Here is a 27,888-nt window from a genome sequence, read left to right on the forward strand (position 1 = left end):
ACGAATATTAGATAATCGTTTCCTTAGGCGATTAGTGCAGGTGCACCAAAACTTCACAGAGTGTACTTATGTGACGCATCAAATCTCATCCTCCTCGCCGTGAGACGTCGTGTAACAGGTGATTCTCACCAATCTTGTGTGCGGACGATCATTTGTCCTACGCACTAAAAGAAGTTTAACTATGGTACTTGTTGTTACCCTGCCTGGCGTTTGTCATCAAAGGGTAAATCATAGACTAGTCGGCTCGGAGTGGCTCAGCAAAATTCCAGCTATATGACGGCGGTCTGTAAATAATCGAGTCTGGACCAGACAATCCAGTGATTGACATCATGACCATCGATGCACGGAATTGGGACCATCACTGTGTCATGGTATCTCGGTGGGATAGCACTATAAAACCGACATAAGTCCGGTACAGTACAAACATTCACACATACATACCCGTCGCTATATAAGTGCAATAATCTTGAACGCGACGTTAAACCCCATTTCACCTCACCTCGTCTCGTTCAAAGCTCAGATCAAGCGAACGGGTGTTGACGCACTACTCTTGACGATCATAAAATCAGATGGGATTGGGCGTGGGTAAACACGAGCATGTATGAAACGACAAGGGGGTCAACGGGTCAGTTTGACCAGTAGAGACAGCCACCCGTAACACAGCACACACCCTGGTGGCATCCTGCTGGTACATATAGGTTTCTTGATGAGACTGATGCGTACACCTCTTTTTGGACACCCCTGGGACACCTCTGGGACACCTCTGGGATATCTGATTTCGTTCAAACTTCGGCAAGAGGTTTTGCTGAAAGTTCGTGACAATACCATTGAGTTTTGTACCTGGGACAAGGTAAGGCTTTGTGGGATATATGAAAACACTTGTTGCCATTTTACTTGGATACGTGTAGCTGTTCTGTATATTCGTAAACAAATTAAGGACAACAGTGAAATCTCAGGTGAGGTTGAGATCGACATTTAGTTTCATGTTCAGGAGCTTAATAATGTTCACAAACAGGTGTAAACCTTTGATTATTCATTTTCAATTAAATTTTTTGGACTTTTTAAAATTTAAAATTGATTTCATATTTCGAGCACGGGCCCAACGGCTGCACTTCTCACTGTGCTTTATTTGAACCAGCGCGGACTGTATGTGTCACAGATCACTGATTCTGGCATCAGTTTTTAGTGACTTTAGCCGGTAAAGTTTGAGATGATCTATTAATTGTGTCACGACATCCTGATTAGTGTGTTTTACTCCGCGCAAAATTAGGTCAAGCCCATATTTATCGTCATTCTTTTGGGATTTCGGGGCCGAGTATCCAAAATGGCCGATTAATTCAGATCAGGTGGTGGCGAGACATGGCTGAGTGTGTACCGTTGCACCTCACTGGATTGTCTGGTCCAGACTCGATTATTTACAGACCGCCGTCAATATGGCTGGAATGTTGCTGGATGCGGCGATTATTGTAAACAATAAACAAAACAAAAATTAAAGCTCAGGTTTTGTTGGTCCAGGTTCGATTATTTACAAACCGCCTCGACACAGCCGGAATATTGGCGACTGCAACATAAACCAACACTCACTCATTCATACCTTTTGTTTGTTTGTTTGTTTTGTTTGTTGTTTAAAGCTACACTCAGCAATATTCCAGCTATATGACGGCGGTCTGTAAATAATCGAGTCCGGACCAGATAATCCAGTGACTGATGTCAAGAGCTTCGATCCACGCGATTCGGATACGATGACATGCATCAACCAAGTCAGCGAGCCTGACCACCCGATCCCATTAGTCGCCTTTTACGACAAGCATAGTCGCCTTTTACGGCAAGCATGGGTTGCTGAAGACCTATTCTACCCTATTCATTACCTAATCGATTGGATATGTATTGCTTAGACAAGGATTATCTGCATGTAATGTTAAATCAGGTTACAAAAGCACATCATATAAATATTTCTTGTGGTCATATAAACAATTTTGTCACAAATTACCAAACACTGTTTGAAGCAGAACGAGGGGAGGTCGGGTAGCCTAGTGGTTAAAGCGTTCGCTCGTCACGCCGAAGAACCGGGTTCGATTCCCGACATGGGAACAATGTGTGAAGCCCATTTGTGGTGTCCCCCGCCGTGATATTGCTGGAATTTTGCTCAAAGCGGCGTAAAACCTTACTCACTCACTCACTTTGAGCAGAACGACTCACGATGTCTACCAACATATTTGTTACTGACCGATCTCGTTATGGAAGTACATTTCATTCTACTAACATGACTAACCTGATAAATACTTACGCAAGGTATTTACGACCCCGACGTATTATTTACGACGTCATCGTCAAGTACTCCGCCCTCTTCATCGAAGTCGTTACACCACTTGCGCTCTTCTCTCAGAGGCTCAGTTCTTGGGTCTGTCAGCGTTTATATATAACGCGCACTTGACAGATAAAGCCAGTTTAAACTACAACGCCTTGTCTCACTGCTGGTTATGAAAACATATTCGTTTGAGATACAGAAATAGTCTGCTAAGATTTATGACTTTGGGAAATATTGAGCGGAAATACCATCCCGAATGGACCCGCCCTGTATTATAAACTGTAGAATGAGTTGAGTTTTTGAGTTCCCGGATGGGTCAAAACATATCTGCGCAATTGTAGTTATTCGTATATAGTATGGGGCCTCGTCACGATATGGCTGAAATATTGCCGATGTGACGTTAAATATTAACTCACTCACTAGTATGGGGCGGCGGGGAAGCCTAGTGGTTAAAGCGTTCGCTCGTCACGCCGAGGACCCGGGTTGGATTCCCCACATGTGTACATTGTGTGAAATCCATTTCTGATGTCCCCCGCCGTGATATTGCTGGAATATTGCTTCTCGCTCGCTGACATACCGAAACAAATATTGTTCATTCGCGTATGTCATTATAGTGCAGTGTGTACGGTCAATGTGTTAAGAGACCCGTGAAGATCCGGGGTAGAATAGGTCTTCAGCAACCCATGCTTGCCGTAAATGGCGACTATGCTTGTCGTAAGAGGCGACTAACGAGATCGGGTGGTCAGGCTCGATGACTTGGTTGATGCACGTCATCGTATCCCAATTGCGTGGATCGATGTTAATGATGTCAATCACTGGATTGTCTGGCCCAGGCTCGATTATTTACATACCGCCTTCATATGGCTTGAATATTGCTGAGTGCGGCGTTAAACAACATGAAACTGAAACACTACGCACGCACGCGCACGCACGCGCACACACACACACACACGCGCGCGTTAAACTGCGTTTCACATCGCAAAAGACAACCATCACAATAAATACGTCCATACTATAACGGGACGGTATAACGAGGTTTTAACATGATTTTCTTCAGTCATTTATACGCAAATCCAATCACTGCTATAATTATCCAAATCATGTAGACAACCACACCAAAACAGTTTCTCGTTTCACAATGAGGCCAATGTGACTGGGATCAGTCTTCTCGTGGGTGTCCGGCGCAGCAGTCCGTGACAGGAAGTCGTTACATTGAAACGAGGCATCGCGTTTAAATGGTGTCTCTTTCATTTGTAAATGTCTCAATTGTACATTGATTATCACGGCGTGGTAATGCGCCTCGATTCAATACAAGTTGAAAGCCAATATTATAATGGCTGAATAATGATCATATTACAAAAGTTCGGTTATTACCGTAGTTCGTTATGCATGTATCACTGTACACAAAAGGCAGACATTATACTAGTTTTCTGTGGAAATTCGTTACAGCCATTTAAGTGCATTTCATGTCGTATTAAAAATAATTTCAAATAAGTGAAGACGTTATCGACTGGTATTGCAAATACAGATTTATACACTTAAAAATACAGATACAGTAAACTACGGTTATAACGAACTCAAAGGGACCACTAAATTTAGTTCGTTATAACCGTAGTTCGTTATAAGCATATTTACATCATATATACGGCAAATGAACGGGACCAAAAAAACAGTTCGTTATATCCGTCAGTTCGTTATAAGCGTGTTCGTTATAACCGTAGTTTACTGTATGTGCACACAAGCTGCTCGCTGTTGAACTACGAGAGATAAGATATGCACATCATAACATAAATATTTACAATTCATGCATCGGCAGTAAAAACGCTCGACGTCGGGCTAACACGTGATACACATTGTACCCATGTCGGGATTCGAACCCGGGTCTTCGGCGTGACGAGCGAACGCTTTAACCACTTGGCTACCCGACCGCCCCTATTCTTCAATTGGTCACAGTGAATAAATGAAAAGTGTGCATAAAATGTTAAGAGAATAAAAATATCGTGTAAAACAGCAGCTGTAGCCAACGTCCAAAAAAAAGACATCGATCCTAAACATGTGGTTGATGTTATGAGCATCAATCACGTCGGGGCACAGTGACCCAAATACGTCCTAGCTGAAAGTTGTCATGTCCAGGCGGTCGCTCCTCCAAGTAGTAATCTCACTCATTTCTCATTATTCAGCAGCCATGGTGGCCAACGGATACCCTTTTTATCAGATATTACGACAAGCAGGAAAAAACGGTCAATGTATGACCGATGATCGTGGGTCTCATAGCCCAGTGGTTAAAACGTTAGCTCTTCTCTCCGAGGTCCCGGGTTCGATACTTAAATGGGTTCAATGTGTAAAGTCGCGGGACGTGTCTTTTCTGTTATCCGCGCCGTGATATGGCGGAAATATTACCAAATGCAGCGTACCAGAAACCGCCGCACAAAGACACCAGATTTCAGACACACAAGCCATACACGACATACCGTATTTTATTCTATTCAAAGCAACCATAGAAATCTACACCAGATCTATAATTCGTTATGATCGATCCGTCCTTATCGATCCCTGCTAATACCCGCCCCAGAGCTCGACTGAAGTCACTATTACCTCTTCAAGGCTGGAGCGAGGTCGATATAACGTGTTGAACACCAAGGTTTGTCTGAACCCTTTCTTGCCGCATTGATTTATTTCACGAGCCCATTGATACTTTAATCCTAACATACGACGTTAATCCACTCACATATAGTATTTCAACTCTCGAAGCGTGATCTCGTCTACAACGAGATTTTGATGCTATGAATGTATTTAATCCGAAAACGCCTGCACCTTACAAATACAAGTACAGTAAACTACGGTTATAACGAACTCAAAGAGACCACTAATTTTAGTTCGTTATAACCGTTGTTCGTTATAAGCATATAAACAGCATATATACAACAAATGACCGGCACTAAAACACAAGTTCATTATATCGGTCAGTTCGTTATAAGCGGGTTCGTTATAAACGTAGTTCACTGTACCAGCAAGCTTTATGTATGGTTAAAATGGGACAGTACTTTCCTTGGAAATTATACGTTTCTCTTTAATTGCCAAAATGCGTTTCCAGAAATTAATTGAGCCAATTCCAACGGTAATACAGTCAAATCCCGTTGTGTCGAAGTTGAAGGAAACTACGTAAATACTTCGAGTTATCCGAGGTTCGACACAACCGAAAATGATGAAGAAAGAAGGAATACGCAGGGACCAAGATTTTACTTCGAGACAACCATAAGTTCGACACAACGGTGTTTGATTGAATGTCTTCGTAATACCCTACCTATGAAGAACTAACTGCTTAAGCGAAAGTTGTTTTACGCCGCTGAATGATTACAAGTTCAATCGCAGCGACCTGGCGTCAAGACAAACCAGTATCCTAAAGACCGAGCGACAGTCCACGCTCATCAATCACGTCTCCTGATCCAGTCGGGTCCAAAGGCAAGCGTGGATCATATGTACCCATCCGCAACCACTGTTCGTTGAGAGCCCCTTTCGAAAAACACGTTCCTAAAATGGCCATCCAATCAAGTAACACCCAGAGCGAGAGTATTTCTGCGAGATGTTACTGATAAGATGACGAAGCTATTGTGGCGAATGGGTCCTAACGCCAAATGATCCGAGGGATCGGTTGACAACGACTTTATCTCACCGACACTCATTCCTACAGACCCGGAATCTGTGTCCGAAGTTTCACAGAGTAAACCGCTTTGATTCAGCCGTTTTGACAGCAAGCAGACGACGCAAACGAACCTTGTTACTTCCCTTTACTCAATGCATACGCATAAACATCGGTTCATTTCAGCTCAACGATACTTATGAGATAAGCAACTTACCTTAGGCGTGTTACGATTGTTTTCTCAGCGGGGAACATGGAAAATAATAGCCCGCTCTCTAACCAATCAGAAGCTAGTATTTGAATGTAAGGTGAGATAAAAAATCGTGGATTATCGAGGGTGCACTGTATATGTACGTCTTTGTATAAGCACCATAAGAATGTGCACATTTTCAACAAATGATCAAATTGAATTATTGAATTCAACATTATTGAATTCCATCAGTCTCACCCCGCCAACACCTGCCTCGTAACGCAGTTAATGCTATTAATAATACGGGTACTACCTAACCCTTGATTTAAAAAGGCGCGTCAATTTATAATTCTACCTGTTAACTTGAGTCCTTGTGATGACTTATCTTTTATTAGCGGTATGCATCGCTATCAGTACCAGCTGACCTCACGTCACGTGCACGGTCAGCACCTTACGACCTCCCCATTTCTTCCAGTTTGAATAATGAACTGGGTGCTGTAGGTGGTAAACAAAGCCGTGCTATATATATTTCAAATGACACAGTATAAATGATTATTATACTACTGGTGATCCATAATAAGCTGAACAAACTCACAAAACGCGTTTGAGACAAGTAGGCGGTGTACAGAACTTGGGCAAACTTGTTTGGTTTTATTACAGGTGGTTACAGGTGCACGCATGTTGTGCACGTGCAGGTCATGACGATGAAATTGACTACGCTCCCGAGGACATACGTGTTGCTATGAAGTTTGTCTGTTTGTTTGTTGTTGTTTAACGCCGCACTCCGCAATATTCCAGCTATATTACGGCGGTCTGTAAAATAATCGAGTCTGGACCAGACAACCCAGTGATTGATATCATGAGCATCGATCCACGCAATTGGGATCGATGACATGTATCAACCAAATCAGCGAGTATGACCACCCGATCCCGTAAGTCACCTCTTACGACAAGCATAGTCGCCTTTTACGGCAAGTATTGGTTGCTGAAGACCTATTCTACCCCAGCATCTTCATGGGTGTGTTGTTATTAAGACTAATAAGAGACCCGGGTGACAATTTGCTGTCACCGTGTCACGTCATCGGTTACCTTACATCAGCACGTACATGTACTATGTCCATTATGTGCTATTGAACTAGCCACTAAAACATGTGAGTGAGTGAGTATGGTTTACGCCGCTTTTAGCAATATTCAAGCAATATCACGGCGGGGGACACCAGAAATGGGCTTCACACATTGTACCCATGTCAGGGATCGAACCCGGGTCTTCGGCGTGACGAGCGAACGCTTTAACCACTAGGCTACCCGACCGCCCTTCTCGGGACTAAAACATGTTATTGGCCAAGACAGGACACGCACTTACCCATCTTCGTAATTATCGCGGACCACCCGCTACCCCTTTCTTCACAAGGGTACGCGCCAGTTGGGGGACCTCATACATAGCCATACGCTTGTCATAAGAGATGACGGACGGGATCGGGTGGTCAGGCTCGCTGACGTGGTTGATGCATGTCATCGATCCCGATTGCATTGATCGATGCTCATGATGTCAATCACTGGATTGTCTGGTCCAATCTCGATTACTAACTGACCGCTGTCATGTGGCTGGAATATTGCTGAGTGCGGCGTTAAACAACAAACAAACAAACAAAACATTTTTTGCGAGGTTCCTCATACCCTCGAGGCCGGTCGACAGCTGATAATCTGAACTTACCATGACCTCAAGATGTTTATTGATTTGAAAGAGGGGTACAACTGTGACCGGAGACGTCAACAAATGCCGATGTGAATGGATGTCATTGTACGATTATTCCACACGTGTGTTTACAGCCTTTGGTCAGTTCGTACTCTGGTCAGAGGCCATAGCCAAGGTTGTGGTGTCGATGTCCAGCTCGGACAATGGTCAGCGTCCAGTCGGTGGGGTGTGGGCTTCAGTTGATGATACTCTGATTGATATTGGCATTAATAGGTAGGCTTGTGAGGATATTTGTTTCCATACTGGTCCTTCAATGGTCAGAGCGAGTATATGGAAGCGTGTTAGTGCCACAGTCTAAAATATTTAATCATCTACGTAGTGAGTGAGTGTGTTGGGTTTAACGCCGCTTTTAACAGTATGACAGTTATATCACGGCGTGTCAGCTTAATGTGGGAGGAAAGCCCGAAGTGATGCAGGACTTAGACGTTTACCACTTCGGTGAAACCCACGAGCACGGGAATGGTGCTGACAAACCTAGAAACATAATTGGGGCGAACCGGGATTCGAACCCACAATCATAGGTTTCTGACGTGCCCAAGGGACGCAACTCTGCACATCGAATCGCGTCGCCTTAGACGACTGGGCCACCCGTGCCCACTCATCTACGTAGAAGATATTGTCATCTCCGTATGTGATATGATAATCGTACGTACCAGTACTCAGACAGTGATATTGTCTTGTGAAGTAGTGGCGGTCGGGTAGCCTACTGGTTAAAGCGTTCGCTCGTCACGCCGAAGACCCGGGTTCGATTCCCGACATGGGTACAATGTATGAAGCCCATTTCTGGTGTCCCCCCGCCGTGATATTGCTGGAACATTGCTAAAAGCGGCGTAATACCAAACTCACTCACTCACTCACTCTTATGAAGTTGAGACCCCAGTTGGATAGTTTAAATCTACTATATATATTATTATACAAAGCAGCGTTAAATCTTAAACCTACTATATATATTATTATACAAAGTGACGTTAAAACTTAAAGCTCTCAATCAGTAAAGCCGATACGCCATGGTATGACCGAGACCCTCTTCACGCGGGATCACGTACTTAGTTCCCCCCCCCCCCCCCCCCCCCCCCCTCAACGTGGATAATACGTGTTAGAATAAGTCCCAACAATCAATCTGTGCTTGTCGTAAGGGGCCGAATTACTTACAGTCTGCGTCTCATGGGGATTCCGGGTCGGGTGTCGGGGGGGAGAAGGAGGAGGAGTAGGCCCCCAGCAAACTATGCTCTTCGTAAATGGCGGCTTACTGCACCAACTGTCTGCCTCGTTGAAATGGTTTAGTGAGTGTCATCATATCCAAATTGATTGTTGTTCGCAATATCGATCACAGGATTGTGTGGTTCCGGACTTTTATAGTCAGTTAACGCGGTTGCCTCGGGAAAATGTGCTCAGTATTGCGTTAAACAACAAAAATAGAAATGTTGATTATGCATGGTCGTCAACTTGCCACGTCAACGCGCACAACAATATCATTACCTACCAACAAGGTAGGAAGTCGGTCAATTTACGACTTGACCAAATAATGAAGACCTGTATTTGTATATATTGACTTGTTGCTACCAAAACGACGTTTCCCTTTTAAAGTGTCATGTATCCAATGACCACGTATTGAGCATAACAAATACCGCTATACAACATTAATGTTATTTACCTACCGACGTCGAAACATGTAGGTTATTGGCCGACAAGGTAAACGAGGCATGTGACAGTGTTTCGTTTGACCAGGCCCTTTGGCTTTCAGTTAATAGTCCTGCTGTGTAACTTTCGTTCTTTTCAACGGACGGTTTGTGTTAGAAACAGATTGTTTGTTCTTGGGTGGCCAGAAGCCTTGACCAGTGCCCATGACCATATTAGTCGGGCTGTAATACCCAGAGATCAATGCAGCGTGTAACTGCCAGAAGTTTGTTTGCGCCGTTCGTGTTTGATGATTGAGTGGCTGTTGGTCTTGATGGCGACTTGGCTAACTTGTGTGACAGGTCAACATAGTCCTTGTAGACGGTGCCAAGTTTGACGGCTTGGGTGGAGGAACAAACACGCCTTGTTGACTTAGTTTTCTGCGCTATTATTACCAGTTTAACAAGTAAGGTACGGGTGCGCACCCACCCACCCTTATATATACATTTGGACATGTTGTTGGTGATCTGGTATACGAAAAGTTACGAACTCATTTGGTGATAATTATTTAAGAAAAATACAGAACCAGGCGCCTTGTTAGAGAGGATATTTTCTCACCAAATCATACATAGATATTTGTTTGTATTTACCACAGGGGGCACGGGTGGCCCAGTAGTCTAAGAGGCTGCGATTCGCTGTGGTTATAGGTTTCTTTTCTATTTTATTCAAAAATTAATAGTAGGTTACACATCGATAAAAGTAAACGAATGTATGACAACATATAAGTAAATACTCAATTGTTCACAACAGTTTATGGGGACCGCCTCCGTGGTCTATTGATAGTGTCCGCCCGGAGAGCGGAAGTTCTGGGGTTCGATCCCCGACCGCGTCATACCAAAAGACGTAAAAAGATGGTACTTGTTGTTACCCTGTCTGGCGCTCGGCATTAAGGGGCTAAAACATGGACTGGTCTGCTCGGAGTCAGTATACTGTGTCTGAGTGGGGTATTCATGTTAAACCGCGGCATGGTATCTCAGTGAGCTAGCACTATAAATCGGACTAGTACAAGCAGCCACACACACGCTGTATAAGTGCAATAATCTTGGACGCGACGTTAAACCCCATTTCACCTCACCTCAACAGTTTATGGAGCTCCGACAGTGCGTTAAATGAACTGCTTGATAGGAGGGGCGGTAGTAAGTGTAGGGGCAAGGGTGAACCAATAAATATATTCCAGCGGAAAATAGTAGCTGTGCTTCATTGTGAAGTTAAGGGGGGGGGGGGGGGGGGGGTACAGGTCGTCCAAGGCGCCGCTGTGCAGAGTTGCGTCCCTTGGGCACGCCAGAAACCTATGATTGTAGGTTGGAATCCCGGTTCGCCCCAATTATGTTTCTAGGTTGGTCAGCACCATACCCGTGCTCGTGGGTTTCACCGAAGTGAAGCTTACCTCCCACATTAAGCTGACACGCCGTGATATAACTGGAATACTGTTAAAAGCGGCGTTAAACCTCACTCACTCACTAACTCATGTGAAGTTTAAAAAATAATAATAATGCATCTTCCGATATATATTCATGGAGACATCCCCTCGACTCTAAGGCCGCGATTCACAGTTTGATGGTTGATGTATGTCATTGATCCCAACTGCTTGGATCGATGCTCATGATATCAATCACTGGATTTTCTGGTCCAGACCCGATTATTAGACAGACCGCCGTCATATAGCTGGACAATTGCTGAGTGCGGCGTTAAACAACAAGCGAGCAACACATGCGTCATTCAAAGTTCTCCTGGACACCTGTTACCCGTTGCACGTGCTTCACGCAACTCGACATTAATGATGGCATATCACACCTGTGTGTTGTCAAAACAACACGTGAAATTGACGAGGGGGCTTGGTTTAACAGCACAAATTGGCTTGTGGTCATAACCTAGGATTGTAACGAATAAATTGTCGTTTACTCAACAATAAAGTCCTAATCAGGGCAATTTGAAGGGCTTTTTTTAGTGTATTTTGAAATTATAACACCAACACATGCAGTCATACGAAGAAACTGTTATTATTCCTCTGAAAACATGAAAGTGTCCCAAATTACAGTTTGCTATTTTTATGTATTTAAAACAATATTTAGCACCCGTTAACATCGGAACATCGGGACACACGGGACACACGGTAGTCATCGAGCCAAAGTACTGATGTAAGGATTCTACGAGACCATAATATACGACCCGTGAAAATCCGGGGTAGAATAGGTCTTCAGTAACCCATGCTTGCCGTAAAAGGCGACTATGCTTGTCGTAAAAGGCGACTAACGGGATCGGGTGGTCAGGGTCGCTGACTTGGTTGATGCATGTCATCGATCCCATTTGCGCTGATCGATGCTCATGATATTAATCACTGGATTGTCTGGACCAGACTTGATTATTTACAGACCGCCGTCATATAGCTGGAATATTGCTGAGTGCGGCGTTAAACAACAAACCAACCACCCAACCATAATATACATGGTCTCAAACGATATATCGAGGTAACTCGAGTTGGCGAGATTTTGTTGTTGGTCTACTACAGTTGTCAACGTAGTATATTCAATATTCAGCAAGACTATCAGATATCACTTATCAATATACAATTGTCTGTATTGTGCGTACCTCGCTTCGCCGCTCTCCACTTGGCGGCGATTTGTCGTTAAACGTAAACAAGTTCTTTCAGGTTATCGTAAGAAAATAAACTCTGGTATATAGACATCAATTAATCACTGTCATTACCCGCAGTATTGAAATTAAGTGACGTCTGTTATTTCACACCTGGGAATGTCCTCGTTATAAAAACAGTTGTTCCCGTTATAACGTTCTTCATGTCTTGATGTTTACTCTGTGGTCGTGATGATAGTAACGGTAAAGACACGATAAATTAACTATAAGATGCCCTCCCTGACGGCGTCACTACCTAGTAGCACGTCTCACGTTGGTTTTTGACCCCCACTAGACGACGACAATTACCATGCGTGTCCCCTTCTTGCTGTACTTAATGGGGTGGTGGGGAAGACGGGTAACTTGTTGTGCGTGAGTTTCGTCCCTTTGGGCACGCCAGAACCCAATAATGGAATATGAATCCCGAAAAAGAGGGTAACAATAGTATAGAAGTAACAAAAACAAAACAGCATGACTATTTTATTAATAAAAAATACTAAAATGATATTCTGTTTTTGTTTCTTTTTGGTTATTGTATATTTCGAAAGGTGTTGCAGGAAAATGCCTCTATCCCCCTCCTGCCCCTATCCCCCTCCCACCATCCCAACCCCAGATCATATATATATATAAAAAAAAGTAAACACCAAAACAAAAACAACAAAAATATGACCGCACCTGAAAACAGACCAATTTATATAATTATGTTATGTTATGTTATGTTATGTTATGTTATGTTATGTTATGTTATGTTATGTTATGTTATGTTATGTTATGTTATGTTATGTTATTAGTCAGATTGACTGAACGTTTTCAAGAAATTGAAAAGGACTTTGAAAACATTACGAGAGACACATTATGCCAGGATTTTGTGGCGAAAGAAATAAGATATGCATTGACTTCCGTCACTAGGTGAGGAAATAGAGCATTAAAATGTTTGAAATTCGTTATCAGGATATGATAAATAGAAAAATAGTTGTATAATGACTGAAACATTTTGGCGTTTTGTGAACTGCCCAATTGAAAATTTCCGTCATTTGTAAAAATTGACTAATTGTACACACTAACTGTAACATATACAATGACACGTTATTTCTATTTAAAAAAATGGCTGACATGTACAGCGTAATTTAAAAAAGACAAGAACGTTCATAGTAATTATCGCTAGAGTTTGTGATTCTATCAAAGCTGAGCCACAGCTTATACATACCGACAGTAACACATGTACGATCATGTATAGATTCATGTCGGGATAACAGTACAGTCATGCAGACAATACGGCGGGTGGATAGACCCGGCTCTGTCCGGTACTGGCGGGTGACGGGGTACGCTCTACCCGTGATAACATCTGCTGATTGATTGCGTTGGAATGTGTCTGGTATTATTCCCCGCCTGTAGATGTGAGAGTGTTGTCGGCCATGTACAGTGTGGTCGACGTTGCTGTTCGGCTCTGTCGTCGTATTCGTGTTATACTTATCATATATTGGGGTTTCTCTACTTTCAGGGGGCACGGGTGGCCCAGTCGCCTAAGGCGCCGCGGTTCGCTTTGCAGAGTTGCGTCCCTTGGGCACGCCAGAAACCTATAATCGTGGGTTCGAATCCCGGTTCGCCCCAATTATGTTTCTAGGTTTGTCAGCACCATACCCGTGCTCGTGGGTTTCATCGAAGTGGTAAAGGTCTGAGACCTGCATCACTTCGGGCTTTTCTACCACATTAAGCTGACACGCCGTGATATAACTTGAATACTGTTAAAAGCGGCGTGAATCCCAACTCACTCACTCACTCTATACTTTCTAGTTGTTCAGTCTAACTGCATCTTTGTTCTCATCGTGTATGGTGATATCATCGTAGTCATTATTATTAGTGGGGCGGTCGGGTAGCCTAGTGGTTAAAGCGCTCGCTCGTCGCCGTGATATTGCTGGAATTGCTAAAAGCGGCGTAAAACCATACTCACTCACTCACTAGTCGCCTCTTATGAGAAGCATAGTCGCCTTTCACAGCAAGCATAGGATACTGAAGACCTATTCCACCCCGGATCATCACGGGTCTACTACTACTACTACTACTACTACTACTACTACTACTACTACTACTACTACAACCACCTATGTTTATGATACAAACAACAATAACAACATTCATGATGGTGACAATACAACTAATATTTATGAGTGAGTATTGTTTTACGCCGCTTTAAGCAACATTCCAGCAATATCACGGCAGGGGACACCAGAAATTGGCCTCACACATTGTACCCATGTCGGTAATCGAACCCGAATCTTCGGCTTGATAACCACTAGGCTACCCGAAGAGACGACTAATGGTATCGGGTGGTCAGGCACGCTGACCTTGTAGATGCATGTAATCGTATCCCAATTGCGTGGATCGATGCTCATGATGTCAATCACTGGATTGTCTGGTCCAGACTCGATTATTTACAGACCGCCGTCATACAGCTGGAATATTGCTGAGTGCGGCATTAAACAACAAAACAAAAAACAAAAGAAGTAGTAGAATCGTGGTCTGCTGTGATTTTGTTTTAAACGACCTATTATTTTGATGATGATGATGATGATGATGTCGTGATTGTGGAAAATGTAATTAGGACCATGAGATAAATTCAGGATCAACATTTGATCCAATAAGTGGTTGTAATTTTCGGTACTTCCTTATTATGGCAGTGCGTACTGACCAATTCGACAGGTATATTTACTGGGAAAATATTGCTACTGTTTGAAGTATATAGCAAACTAATTTGTCATCATTGAGGACCGTCGTGAAAGAAAGACAATCACACCCAAAGGTGGGAGGGTCGTCTTCTTTTTCTGTATGACGAAAAACCCAATTCATTAGAACACGATTATAAGTCTTTCAATTCAGATTGAAAAGAACATGTGATTCGCTATAAATTAAATATGCTGCTAGTTTCAACGTGTATTGTCTATATGCTATGCCAAAGTCAACTTCGTAATTTTATTCAGAGAATTTATATTCACAAAACGCATTATCCCAACCTCTACTGCTTTTCTGGAAGCGCGTCTAGTATTTCAACATATCAAGGCGTGGTATGTTTATGAATCGATAATGCGATCTTTATCAATAACCTTAAATCTAATTAATGTATGCATGAAATGGCACTTCAGACTATACTCCGAACAATGCGCCCAACCCTTCTTGAACCTACCCCATTGTCTATGACCAACTACCCTCATATGACGTCTGCTCAATGATGCGAGTCCATCTTGTCGTCTGCTCGTGTCACGTGTTGTCATGGCGGCCCGGCGGACAGCTTGCACGCAGATTTTAGTCGTGATTACTCAGAGCGGATTGCGAGGACTAAATCTGGTGAGAAATAGCCGATAACTTGGAGAAATCAGAGATCGTGTCAACCACTAACTATGGCGTCGCGATGGAATAGCAGAAAGAAACGAAACAGGTCAGTTTTAGTTTTCGTGGTCATCAGCCACAACAGACACATGCGCTTTCTTGATTTTGAATATCGTACCAAATGTGATTTGAACAGATGGTCTGTCATTTCAGCCATGTTGGGACTTGACCCACCTGTTTTGGATCTTTGAGTCCAGATCGGGTAAGATTTCCACCCGTTCCACGCCCCAGACCCCCACCCCCTCCCTAAAATCTATTATATACGTAAAAGCATTGAGCGGCAAAGCATACATTGTGTGTTTTGTTTTTGTTGTTGTTTGTTTTGTATGTTTTGTTTGTTTGTTTGATTATTGTTGTTTTGGGATTTTTTTGGTGTTTTTTGGTTTGTTTGTTTTTGGTTTTTTTGTTGTTTTTTTTGGTGGGAGGGGGGAGAGAATAGGGGCGGAAGTCTTTCCCTAGATCGGAATAGGGATTGTATCATCAATTTTCTTTCGGGCATTTCTAGTGTTTGATTTAATTATCATGAATACGTTCAGCCCAAGGAATACTTGATTAGGTTTTCGTTTTGATATTTTTTGGCTGTATATAATTAGTGTCAGTCATGAAGACTTCAGTTTATGTTTTGCTTTGATGGTTCGCGTATCGGAGCATACGTGATATTAGTTTGAGCAAATCAACCATCGATTTAGATGATTTTAACATATTGACCATGAGAATAGTTTGTTGTGTTGTATTTAGTTTCGAGTTTGTTAAATACATACCACTGCGCTAGTCTAACTGTTTATCTGTTTCCTAGAAGTTGAGAATTTAGAAATATTCCTTTAACATTTTCAGTAATATTTGTTCGGTGGTTGATTTCCAGAGTTTAAACAAGTCAATGAGTTCAGGGAGTATTTTGATGTATGTATGTAAGTGAGTGAGTGAGTGAGTGAGTTGGGTTTAACGCCGCTTTTAACAGTATTCCAGTTATATCGCGGCGTGTCAGCTTTATGTGGGAGGAAAGCCCGAAGTGATGCAGGTCTTCATCACTTCGGGCTTTCCACTTCGGTGAAACCCACGAGCACGAGTATGGTGCTGACAAACCTAGAAACATAATCGGGGCGAACCGGGATTCGAACCTACAATCATTGGTTTCTGGTGGGCCCAAGGGACGTAACTCTGCACAGCGAATCGCGGCCCCCTAGACGACTGGGCCACCAATGCCCCCTTGATGTATGCAAGGCATGCATACGTAACACATACACCCGTCCTGACTGACATAATCTCGTCCTGGAGTGAGTGAGTGAGTGAGTATGGATATACGCCGCTTTTAACAATATCCCAGCAATATCACGGCGGGGGCACCGGAAATGGGCTTCACACATTGTAACTATTTTGGGAATCGAACACGGGTCTTCGGCGTAACGAGCGAACTCTTTAACTACTTGGCCACCCGACCGCCCCTCTTCCTTGAACTACACGTGATATTATTTCACGGCCCCAGCAGACCTTCTAGAAGACCGATTCCTTGGTAGAGTAAATTTCTATCGATAACTTGATAACACAGCATGGGTTTGATCAATGGTGTTACATTTACAATTGAAAATGGGTCTGTGAATTAAACACATCCACTGTTCAAACTTTCAATGCTCTACATATAACCAACATGTGTAGCAAGATTGTATATTTTTGCTCATTGACCAGATAAACACGTTTTCACATCTTGCAGCGTTTGACTAGCGTTATTGTATTTGGTCATTATCTAAATTTGATAGGACATTCTAGATAATTACCAACTTGAAGAACATCTACAGGACAGAATCTCAGGTACTAGCCCCCCCCCCCCCCCCCGAATATCGAATGGTCGCTTTCAATAAGGGTCGAGTGGCCAGGCTTGGTGATTTGGCTGTGTTTGTGTGTCATAGAGCCCCGATGCCGTGGGTCGTTCTTCACGCTTAATTTCTCTAGTTTGTCTGGTCCAGACTCGATTATTTACAGGCCGCCGTGATGGAGCCGATATATCGCTGACAGTGAAGTTCATCAACACTCAATGTCTCACGTCACTCACCTGTTTTAGCTCTGCTCAGGGGTCCAATTTCAATCAGATGTTTTTCAAATATATAAAAAAAAACAATGCACAAACCAGAAGGTTATATACTTCGATTTTTACACCTGTCAAATCCAGACCCGTTCAGACCCTATATGCCCGTTCAAGCAGAAACTCCACAATCTACAGGATTGAGTGTCGCCTAGCTCGTCTACTGCGTTATGAGGTTAACAACTTGGTGGGAAATAATACAACGTTACACAATAAATGCAGTATCCTTGTGAGAAATCGGACACCACCAAAAACTTCACTGACGTGCCATTACGGAGAAAATAACTGGTATAAAATAACAATGCAGTTCCCCTTTGAGAAAAAGGACGCGGCGATATATTCGTTTATCTATGACAGAGGGGCATTATGAAAATGCAGATGTAAAATCATATGAAAGATTTACACAATCAAATGATCCACATATCATTTAGAAACATGTTATTTCATCAACATGGCATTTTCAAACTAAGTATTTTGATACCAAAAAAAAACTTAAAATGATTTACACAGATGATCAGGTACCGTATGAAATAGAACAGGAAGGAGTATAATTAATTTCCATTTACAGGACATAAGGAAAACAAACATTTAGAATAATAGTTAAAAGCTTTACAAGGAACGAAGTGTCTTAGAGCAAAACGAACGTGAGAATATTTCATTAACATGACATAATGCGGAAAAAATATGTAAAATAAGATGTTTATGCAATAAATAATAGGTATTTTTGTATGGAAGCGTATTAGTGCCACAGTCTTAAACAATTATCATCTACGAAGATGAAAGTATTATCTACGTAGATGAAAGTATTATCAACGAAGATGAAAGTATTATCTACGTAGATGAAAGTATTATATACGAAGATGAAAGTATTATCTACAAAGATAAACGTATTATCGACGAAGATGGAAGTATTATAAACGAAGATGAAAGTATTATCTACGTAGATGAAAGTATTATCTACGTAGATGAAAGTATTATCTACAAAGATGAGAAGAAAAAAAGTTAGACTATGGCACTAATACGCTTCCATAGGTTTTGTATTGTGAGAAGCAGTAACCGGGGTAATATCATTTCCATTAACATGACATTGGGTAAACGAAGTTGCATTGGGTAAATTAACATAAGACAATAAATCAAGAATCTTTTTGTGCGAATCAAGACGCGTCGAACTGTTTTCATTGAGAGGCTCTGGCAAGTACAAGCGTCCGAAACCCAAACAGTGTTTGCCTTGCTCTAACTACCTCGATACAATATTGAAGAAACAGTAGCATAATACTCAATCAATCACCGAACTGGACGGTATAAAAGAAACGTAAATTTGCCGTCAGAGTGATGAAGAGGTTCACCTTGAGCCTGACAATGGATATTGTCGGGGAAAAGAAGATTACCCGTCGACAGCAAAGTTACTGACTGAGCTGCTTAGGTATTTTCGGACACGGCTTATTACGCACTGGTGTTGTAGGGTTATAACTGGTGATTGGGCGAGAGAGGCTTACGGTATAATGGAGAAGATCCCTGTTGATTTTTCCTTTCAGAAAATATTGGCCAATTTAGGATTATATGGGATTGCCAGGTTCTCGACAGGTGCTATTTTGGGGTAAGTGGTTGGAATAGGGTTCTTGGGCGTCGGTTGGGGATTCGTTTTACCCTCGTTATTTCATTGCTTGATCTGACTTGATTTTGCTTTAGTTTTAGACCACATTTATAGTTAGAAAAGACCCCAGTAGCACATGCTGGTCGTATGAGGCAAATATATGGATAGGATGCTCGGTGACATTGTTGATGGCGTGTCGTCGTACCCGACGTCGTCGGTCCTTGGGCATGGCTCTGGTTGGAATATTTACAGGCTATTGTAGAACAGGTCTTACCATGCTTACCTTTAAAGTCGACTATGCTTGTCGTAAGCATCTTCCCGAGGCAAGAGTTAACTGACTTTAAAAGTCCAGTTTCCACCCTTGCCGAACTAGGCTGTAATTCCTGGGCTCGATCGTAGCGCCACCAGTGGCTATTACGAGTTATGTCCTTTCTATGCCTCTCCTATTGACCAATCAGATTCAACCTCTCGTATGACTTGCATTTGCTTCAAACAAAACGGTGGCGCCCAGTCAAGACGATCTGATTGATAATCAAGATCTATATTGTGATACAACGAGTCTTACATCGCGAAATGCATCAAATCACGTGAGCACCTTGATTAGAAAAGATTTAGAAAATATCTGTTGACAACGAGTTAGCGGTGCACATGCTTTGCAAATCCTGCAGTCGACCGAAATCTGCATGACACTTTACAAACCGGATTTCGATTTCGGTGCGCGATTTTGATTGGACTATGCATAGACTCGTTAGTCCAGCCAAAATGTAACTCCATAATACCAGCCTAGTTCGGCAAGGGATGAAACTGGACTTTTATAGTCGTCGTAAGAGGCGACTAGCGGAATCGGATGGTCAGGCTCGCTGACTTGGTTGATGCATGTGATTGTATCCCAGTTGCGTAGATCGATGCTCATGATGTCAATCATTGGATTATCTGATCCAGACTTGATTATTTTCAGACCGCCGTCATATAGCTTGAATATTGCTGAGTGTGGCGTTAAACAATAAACAATATAGATACATGTATTAAATACTTCTGCGTCAGATTCACAACATGGGATTTGTAGCACATTGTTACTTTGAGGGACTTAAAGAAATCTTACGGAATACATACATACAGGATTATTGTCTGGTCCAGACTCGATTATTCACAGACCGCCGTCATATAGCTGAACTATTGCAAGTTTTAATCTTAAACTTGACGTTAAACCCCCAATATCCATGGCCCAGTGCACAATTCTAGTCCAGATGCAAACGTTGTAATAACTGCGTGTCTGGAGCATTGTCTCTGTGTAGTTAGCGGAAATCGTAACTGCTCATGCGCACGACAAAGTGGTGTTTGAGTAGAAAGTGTTTGAGTAGAAAGTGGTGTTTGAGTAGAAAGTGGTGTTTGAGTAGAAAGTGGTGTTTGAGTAGAAAGTGCTGTTTTAGAGAACGTGGTGTTTGAGTAGAAAGTGCTGTTTGGGTAGAAAGTGGTGTTTGAGGATCTTGAACTGCCTTGCGAGAACTACTAATCGACAGTGTTCCCAGTTTCCCCCTTAAACTCAAAGGGCGATTTTATTTTTTTTAAAAGCAAAACGAGTGAATGAGGTAGAAGAGTTTTACGCCGCTTTCAGCACTGTACTCATGTCGGGAATCGAACCCGGGTCTTCGGCGTGACGAGCGAACGCTTTAACAACTAGCCTACCCCGCCGCCCCGAACACCAAAGTAGAAAAAAGCAACATTGTACACTCACATTAACATACTAACTCAAAACATGAGTTTATCATCATTATTGTAGATTTTGTCAATAATTATCAATAATCTGCACGTACCAAATCGGCTCTATTCGTGTTCCTATCTGACAATACCATGAGCAATCCGCGGTACTGTATAAGCCACGCATATCTGCCTCGATAGTATCGGCCACCCCACACCAGGTATCGTTTTACACACACATACTAAAGCCACTTCATACGTACATTATCATTACTTTAATGTGAAACCAAACAATGTAACCATGTTTTATGGACGTCAGATCTCGTGTCGAGTTTCTGCCCTGGTGTGTGTGCGTCCGTGCCCTGGGAATCGTTCGCATAATGCTTTGTGTTGGTAAGTCAGTGTCAAGGTTTGCGCGGCGTTACGGCGTTACGTGTCTGTGTATATATTAATTTGCCCTGACCTCACAGGTTTGAACTGTGGGGGGTTTCTGTGAAGTTAACTTGATATTCATAAAAGCACGTTTCTTTGCACCTGAAGGTCATGGATTATTAATATTCAATATCTAACTGATGTCTCCCTTTTACGTGACGTCAGGGGGCACGGGTGGCCCAGTCGTCTAAGGCGCGCGATCCGCTGTGCAGAGTTGCGTCCCTTGGGCACGCCAGAAACCTATAATTGTGGGTTGGAATCCCGGTTCGCCCCGATCGTGTTTCTAGGTTTGTCAGCACCATACCCGTGCTCGTGGGTTTCACCGAAGTGGTAAACGTCTGAGACCTGCATCACTTCGGGCTTTCCTCCCACATTAAGCTGACACGCCGCGATGTAACTGGAATAATGTTAAAAGCGGCGTTAAACCCAACTCACACACTCACACACGTGACGTGATTAATTGATATAGTCTCAAACAATGTCTGTTTGGTCGACACCGGCCGGTGTAGGCTGTAGAGACTTGGTAGTTTTACTGCGTGATTATTCCTCTGTATAAGAGTTGCGGGGTGTCATAGCAGATGAAGTGTTCGTCCGTCCCGACGAGGACACGGGTTTGACTCCCTCCATCAATTCAGTGCTTGAAGTCAGTCTCCACCCAACAATAGTTTTAGCGCATTGATTGGAAGCGGCGTTGAACATATCTACTCACTTATAGTGTTGCGCCCCTTTGTGGTGTCAGGTTCCGCTGTCCAATGTTCGCCCTGATTATCACCTGTCTGTCTGTCCGCACCATGCTTTACTTGTGGTCACACATGCGTCGTGATATATCATACTGTTACGAGCGGGGTTGAACCCAACTCACTCACAACAATTGTGTGATAAATTCCACAAAGGTGGTTCAAAGAGGACCATTCGCAAACACATTTGTTGCAATCATTCGCTTTAGCCCAGTTGTAATACTGTTCTCGTGTCTATGATTGTGATCAAGATTGGTAGGGTGGGAGTATTCATCAAATTTCTTTGATAGGGTTTTACTCCATAAAAGTAAACTTGAAACTGGTATACAACGTGCCATATTTTGGTCACGTCCCTGCTGATCTGGGTGCCGTAGTGAGTGAGTGAGTGAGTATGGTTTTACGCCGCTTTTAGCAATATTCCAGCAATATCACGGCGGGGGACACCAGAAATGGGCTTCACACATTGTACCCATGTAGGGATTCGAACCCGGGTCTTCGGCGTGACGAGCGAACGCTTTAAACACTAGGCTACCCGACAGCCCCGGGTGCCGTAGAACAAAGCGTTTTTAGCGCTAAGGTGGTCGTGCCTCCCATACCTTAACATAGACTTACGACAGTCGTAGTGCTAAGGTTGTTTTGTACAATGGCACCCAGGACCGACAGTGGCCTAGAGAATAGAGCGTCTGCTCGGAGAGCGCAAACTCGGTTGGTCGATCCCCTGGCCTCTTAATACCAGGGAATCTATGTAGTTTGTATTTTCTCTCTGGTAATACTAAACGACGTTAAAAGATGGTACTTGTTGTGACTCTGCTGGCGCTTGCCATCAGTGGGCTTAAACAAGGACTGGTCGGCTCGGAGTCAGTGTAATGTGATTGGTTGGTTGGTTGGTTGGATGTTTAACGCCGCACCCAGCAATATTCCAGCTATATGACAGCGGTCTGTAAATAAACGAGTCTGGACCAGACAATCCAGTGATTGATATCATGAGCATCGATCCACCCAATGGTGATCGATGACCTGCTTCAACCAAGTCAGCGCGCCTGACCACCCGATCCCGTTAGTCGCCTCTTACGACAAGCATAGTCACCTTTTACGGCAAGCATGGGTTGGTGAAGACCCGTTCTACCCCGGATCTTCCAGTATATTGTGTCTACATAATGTGTCTTTGTTAAACTGCGGCATGGTATCTTAGTGGGCTGGCAATATACGAAATCTGGCGTAAGTCCGGACAAGTACAAGCAGCCACATGCACGTCGCCATGGTATTAGTGCAGTAATCTTGAATCGACTTTGTCACCACACCCTGCTTCCATACCCTGATGCTCGAAGTTTGAAAAGTCAGACCAACTTTATGATGACTACGTGTATGCGAATATAACTCACGATGAATGGCAAAATTTGTGCAAAATGGTCGAGCGCCTTTTTTTTAGTTGTGAAAGCCATTTCCTAGCAGTGCCTTAAAATAACAGTTCTAAGTTTACAATCCCAAATTCAATACAATTGATCAAATAGGTGAGATGAGTGAGCGAGTGAGTTTGGTTTGACGCCGCTTTTAGCAATATTCCAGCAATATCACGGCGGGGGACACCAGAAATGGGCTTCACATGTACACATTGTACCCATGTCGGGAATCGAACCCGGGTTTTCGGCGTGACGAGCGAACGCTTTAACCACTAGGCTACCCGACCGCCCCCTTAAAATAACAGAAATAATAGTGACGGTCGGATCACGAAATACAAGAAATGTGTTTTAACCGGCCTTATCAGAGTAAGAGATCTAGAGCTGAAAGCACAATACAAAACGTTTCTCCGTGAGGATTTGTATCTACGTGACTGGTGACGGTGAAGCGTGACAAAACATATCAGCGTCCAGTTGGTCTCGTGTCGTTCTTTGGCAATTCAAAATACTCGGTCAGGGCTTGGTATGTCGACTCCCAGGGCCCTGAGCGAGAATAATAAACAAGACATTCTTGAAACCAGTGCAACCTCGACGCACAGATATAAGCTTCGTTGAACACAATCCCTGGTTAGGGTTTACGTACAGATGTACAGAATTGTCGCCATGAACAGATACGGTAAATTGTGTGTCACAGTAGGATTTTGATTGCTTTCTGTGAAGGGGGTTGCAATAGTTCTTAAAGACAGGTATCCTAATAGTGGTTAGACACGTTTAGGGCCTCGTGTGTATGATACTCACGCCCTTATTCAGTATTTATATATAGGTAGCTTCACTTGCAACCTTAGAAATCCTTTTCATCCATGCGACTATTCGTAAAAAAGATCAAATCTTAAATTTAAAATAAGGTTGACAAAGGAATTGACTTACCTACACATATACACGGTCAGTTTTGTCTAAAATAAGGTAAAATCGATTCCTAAAAGAATGTTAGTTTGTTGTTTAACGCCGCACTCAGCAATATCCCACCTACATGACGGCGGTCTGTAAATAATCGAGTCGAGACTAACATCATGTGCATCGATCCACGCAAAAGGGACCGATGACATGCATCAACCAAGTCAGCGAGCCTGACCACCCGATCCCGTTAGTCGCCTCTTACGACAAGCCTAGTCGCCTTTTACTGCATGGATAACTGGCTGGTGTCTGACACAGTGACAGCCAGGTGCATTGCTCATAATGTCAATCCCTGGTTTATCTGGCCCATGGCCCGTTCCACAAAGCGATCGTAGCGCTAAGGTGATTGTACCTCCGTTACTTTAACATAGACTTACGACTGTCGTAGCGCTAAGGTGATTGTACCTCCGTTACTTTAACATAGACTTACGACTGTCGTAGCGCTAAGGTGATTGTACCTCCGTTACTTTAACATAGACTTACGACTGTCGTAGCGCTAAGGTGATTGTACCTCCTTTACTTTAACATAGACTTACGACTGTCATAGCGCTAAGGTGATTGTACCTCCTTTATTTTAACATAGACTTACGACAGTCGTAGCGCTAAGGTGATTGTACCTCCTTTACTTTAACATAGACTTACGACAGTCGTAGCGCTAAGGTGATTGTACCTCCTTTACTTTAACATAGACTTACGACTGTCGTAGCGCTTAGGTGATTGTACCTCCGTTACTTTAACATAGACTTACGACTGTCGTAGCGCTAAGGTGATTGAACCTCCGTTACTTTAACATAGACTTACGACTGTCGTAGCGCTAAGGTGCTTGTACCTCCGTTACTTTAACATAGACTTACGACTGTCGTAGCGCTAAGGTGATTGTACCTCCTTTACTTTAACATAGACTTACGACTGTCGTAGCGCTAAGGTGCTTGTACCTCTGTTACTTTATCATAGACTTACGACTGTCGTAGCGTAAAGATGTCTTTGTGGAACGTGTCCCTGGCCGCCCGTGTGTTGATTATATATTGCGGCGTTACCACACGAGACCAACAAAGCGTCACAAAACTCCCAGCTCACTTTGAGAAACATAATTTCTTGTCCCCAGGCCTTCTTATTCACGACAATTAATCTTATTAATGACCCGTATGTATTTTAATCACACCCTGATTAAGCTATGATATTGGACGTCTGTACCCCACGTTGAATGTTGGCCAGACCGTCGCTCGGTAGTAACAATCGGTGTGTTCAACATAAAAAAGATTGTCAGTGACTAATCCAATATAATACGTCACATATGGACGTAACACTTTGTACAAAACATCATGATCGCCAGGATTAACATGTTCGTGTTCTGCTAGGTATGGCATTTGTAATATCAGCACTGATCGTATTACACAGTGTGATTAAGGTATGCTGTGGGTGTGAGGCGGCAAGCACCTTAGCCAACCTGTGTATTGTATTGTATTGTATTATATTGTATTGATGAGAATCAACAGGTTTAGGATTATATGTTCAGTCATGACCGTTGTTTGCGATAGAAATGTCACGTTGATTATTGTCGTGAAGCATTGACTTGCCAACCATGGTTGTGGGGTGAGTGAGTGAGTGAGTTGGTTTAACGCCGCTTTTAACATTATTCCAGTTATATCACGGCGTGTTAGCTTAATGTTGGAGGAAAGCCCGAAGTGATGCTGGTCTCAGAAGTTTACCACTTCGCTGAAACCCACGAGCACGGGTATGGTGCTGACAAACCTAGAAACATAATCGGGGCGAACCGGGATTCGAACCCACAATCATAGGTTTCTGGCGTGCCCAAGGGACGCAACTCTGAACAGCGAATCGCGGCGCCTTAGACGACTGTTAAAAAATAACTCCTTCACTTGACATTTCTGTGTGTAATGACAAATACCCTGATGGCTCATCCTTTCAGAGTGAACAGAGGTGATTGTTTGGAAGCGAGTATCAAATAGTCGGTCCCTAAAACAATAAAATCCTGAATAAGAGAATCGAAAGGACGGTAACAGAAATTGTTTTAATTCCTTCAGACATGTTTCCCATTTCGCGAACACCTGGTGTCATCACTGATTTTCGGTGATCCATTAATATATTTTTCACTGCTGTTTTGCGTTCCATGGAATCTGTTTCGGTGGATAATCGAGACTGGTTGTCGGGTGGTCATGCACATTGTAAAGATCATCTGGACTTGAAATTCAACCCCCAAATACGTCGTTATACGAACCCTGTGAGAGTGTTACATGTATGTCATGACAATACTTTCTCAATAAGAGGCCTTGTTCTGTAGAAAATGACGTACATCTTACTCAATGAAAGTCCTTAAATGTGTGTAGTTTTGGCAAGCATTAAACCCTGTCGTACTATCACTGCCTCCGAGTGACCCGTGAAGATCCGGGGTAAAAGGCGACTATGATTGTCGTATGAGGCGACTAACGGAATCGGGTGGTCAGGCTCGCTGACTTGGTTGATACATGTCATCGTATCCCAATTGTGTAGATCGATGCTCATGTCAATCACTAGATTGTCTGGTCCAGACTCGATTATTTAGACCGCCATCATATAGGAGGAATATTGCTGAGTGCGGCGTTAAACAACATACACACAAACAAACATTTAAGAGGATGCCAACCTCCTCCTCCCCTGAATCCCGATTACTAATTCCACTAAACTACGGTTATAACGAACTCAATTCGGCTACTATTTTTCGTTCGTTATCACCGTAGTTCGTTAAAACCATATATACAGGATATATACAGCAAAAGGGGTGGGACTTATATGCAGTTCGTTATATCCGCCAGTTCGATATAAGCGTGTTCGTTATAAACGTAGTCAACTGTGACACAAATATCAAAAGCATTTAGTAAAGGGAGCAATTTGAAGTTAAGTTACTGAACACTAATATGGTAATAAAATATATAAAGGAATTTTTACGTACAGCAATAATCTTGTTTATATGTTGAATCTTGGTACCAAATATTATTTATTTTTATGTTCCGCGTACCAAACTGATGAGTCCCGAATACCCCCCATGTAGACACCAGAATCCCGCGTACCGAAAAGGCAGCCTCGTTGAGTGCATTTTGGAAGGTCATTGATCGGAAGCATAAAGAGTGGATTGTCAACACGTAACTCGGTAACTCCCACAACCTTATAACACAAAGGGTCAACAGTAACTGTTGGGAGCTGATTAAGTCTACTTTGACCTGTATTGTTGTGCAATTAGGCCGCTTGATATCCACACCCGTAATTACTATGGCCAATCCATCTGTACGAGATCATGAGACAGAATTATTATATTTGAATATGGTTGCATAACCTAGCCTGTATTATGGCGCAATATCAGCTGTGATCATACGCTGGATAACAAAGCGTCGCGCATGCGCATATAGTTGCGATTA

The 27,888-nt window shown here is 43.0% G+C and overlaps 1 protein-coding gene across 4 annotated transcripts in view; it reads left to right on the forward strand.

Moving 5' to 3' along the window:
* LOC124149721 overlaps nucleotides 1-27,888 on the forward strand; it is a 70,134-nt gene that overhangs the window by 25,398 nt on the left and 16,848 nt on the right. The window contains exon 1 of one of the 4 annotated variants that reach the window (XM_046521466.2): nucleotides 15,470-15,635. The exons of the other annotated variants lie outside the window; for them this stretch is intronic. Coding sequence (XP_046377422.1) covers nucleotides 15,598-15,635 — 38 coding nt within the window. The 5' untranslated portion in view covers nucleotides 15,470-15,597. Of the gene's footprint in view, nucleotides 1-15,469; nucleotides 15,636-27,888 lie in introns of those variants that run through there. 4 annotated transcript variants of the gene reach the window in all.

This window comes from Haliotis rufescens, unplaced genomic scaffold (genome assembly GCF_023055435.1).
Source record: "Haliotis rufescens isolate VD_foot unplaced genomic scaffold, xgHalRufe1.0.p SCAF_18, whole genome shotgun sequence".
Lineage (NCBI taxonomy): Eukaryota > Metazoa > Mollusca > Gastropoda > Lepetellida > Haliotidae > Haliotis > Haliotis rufescens.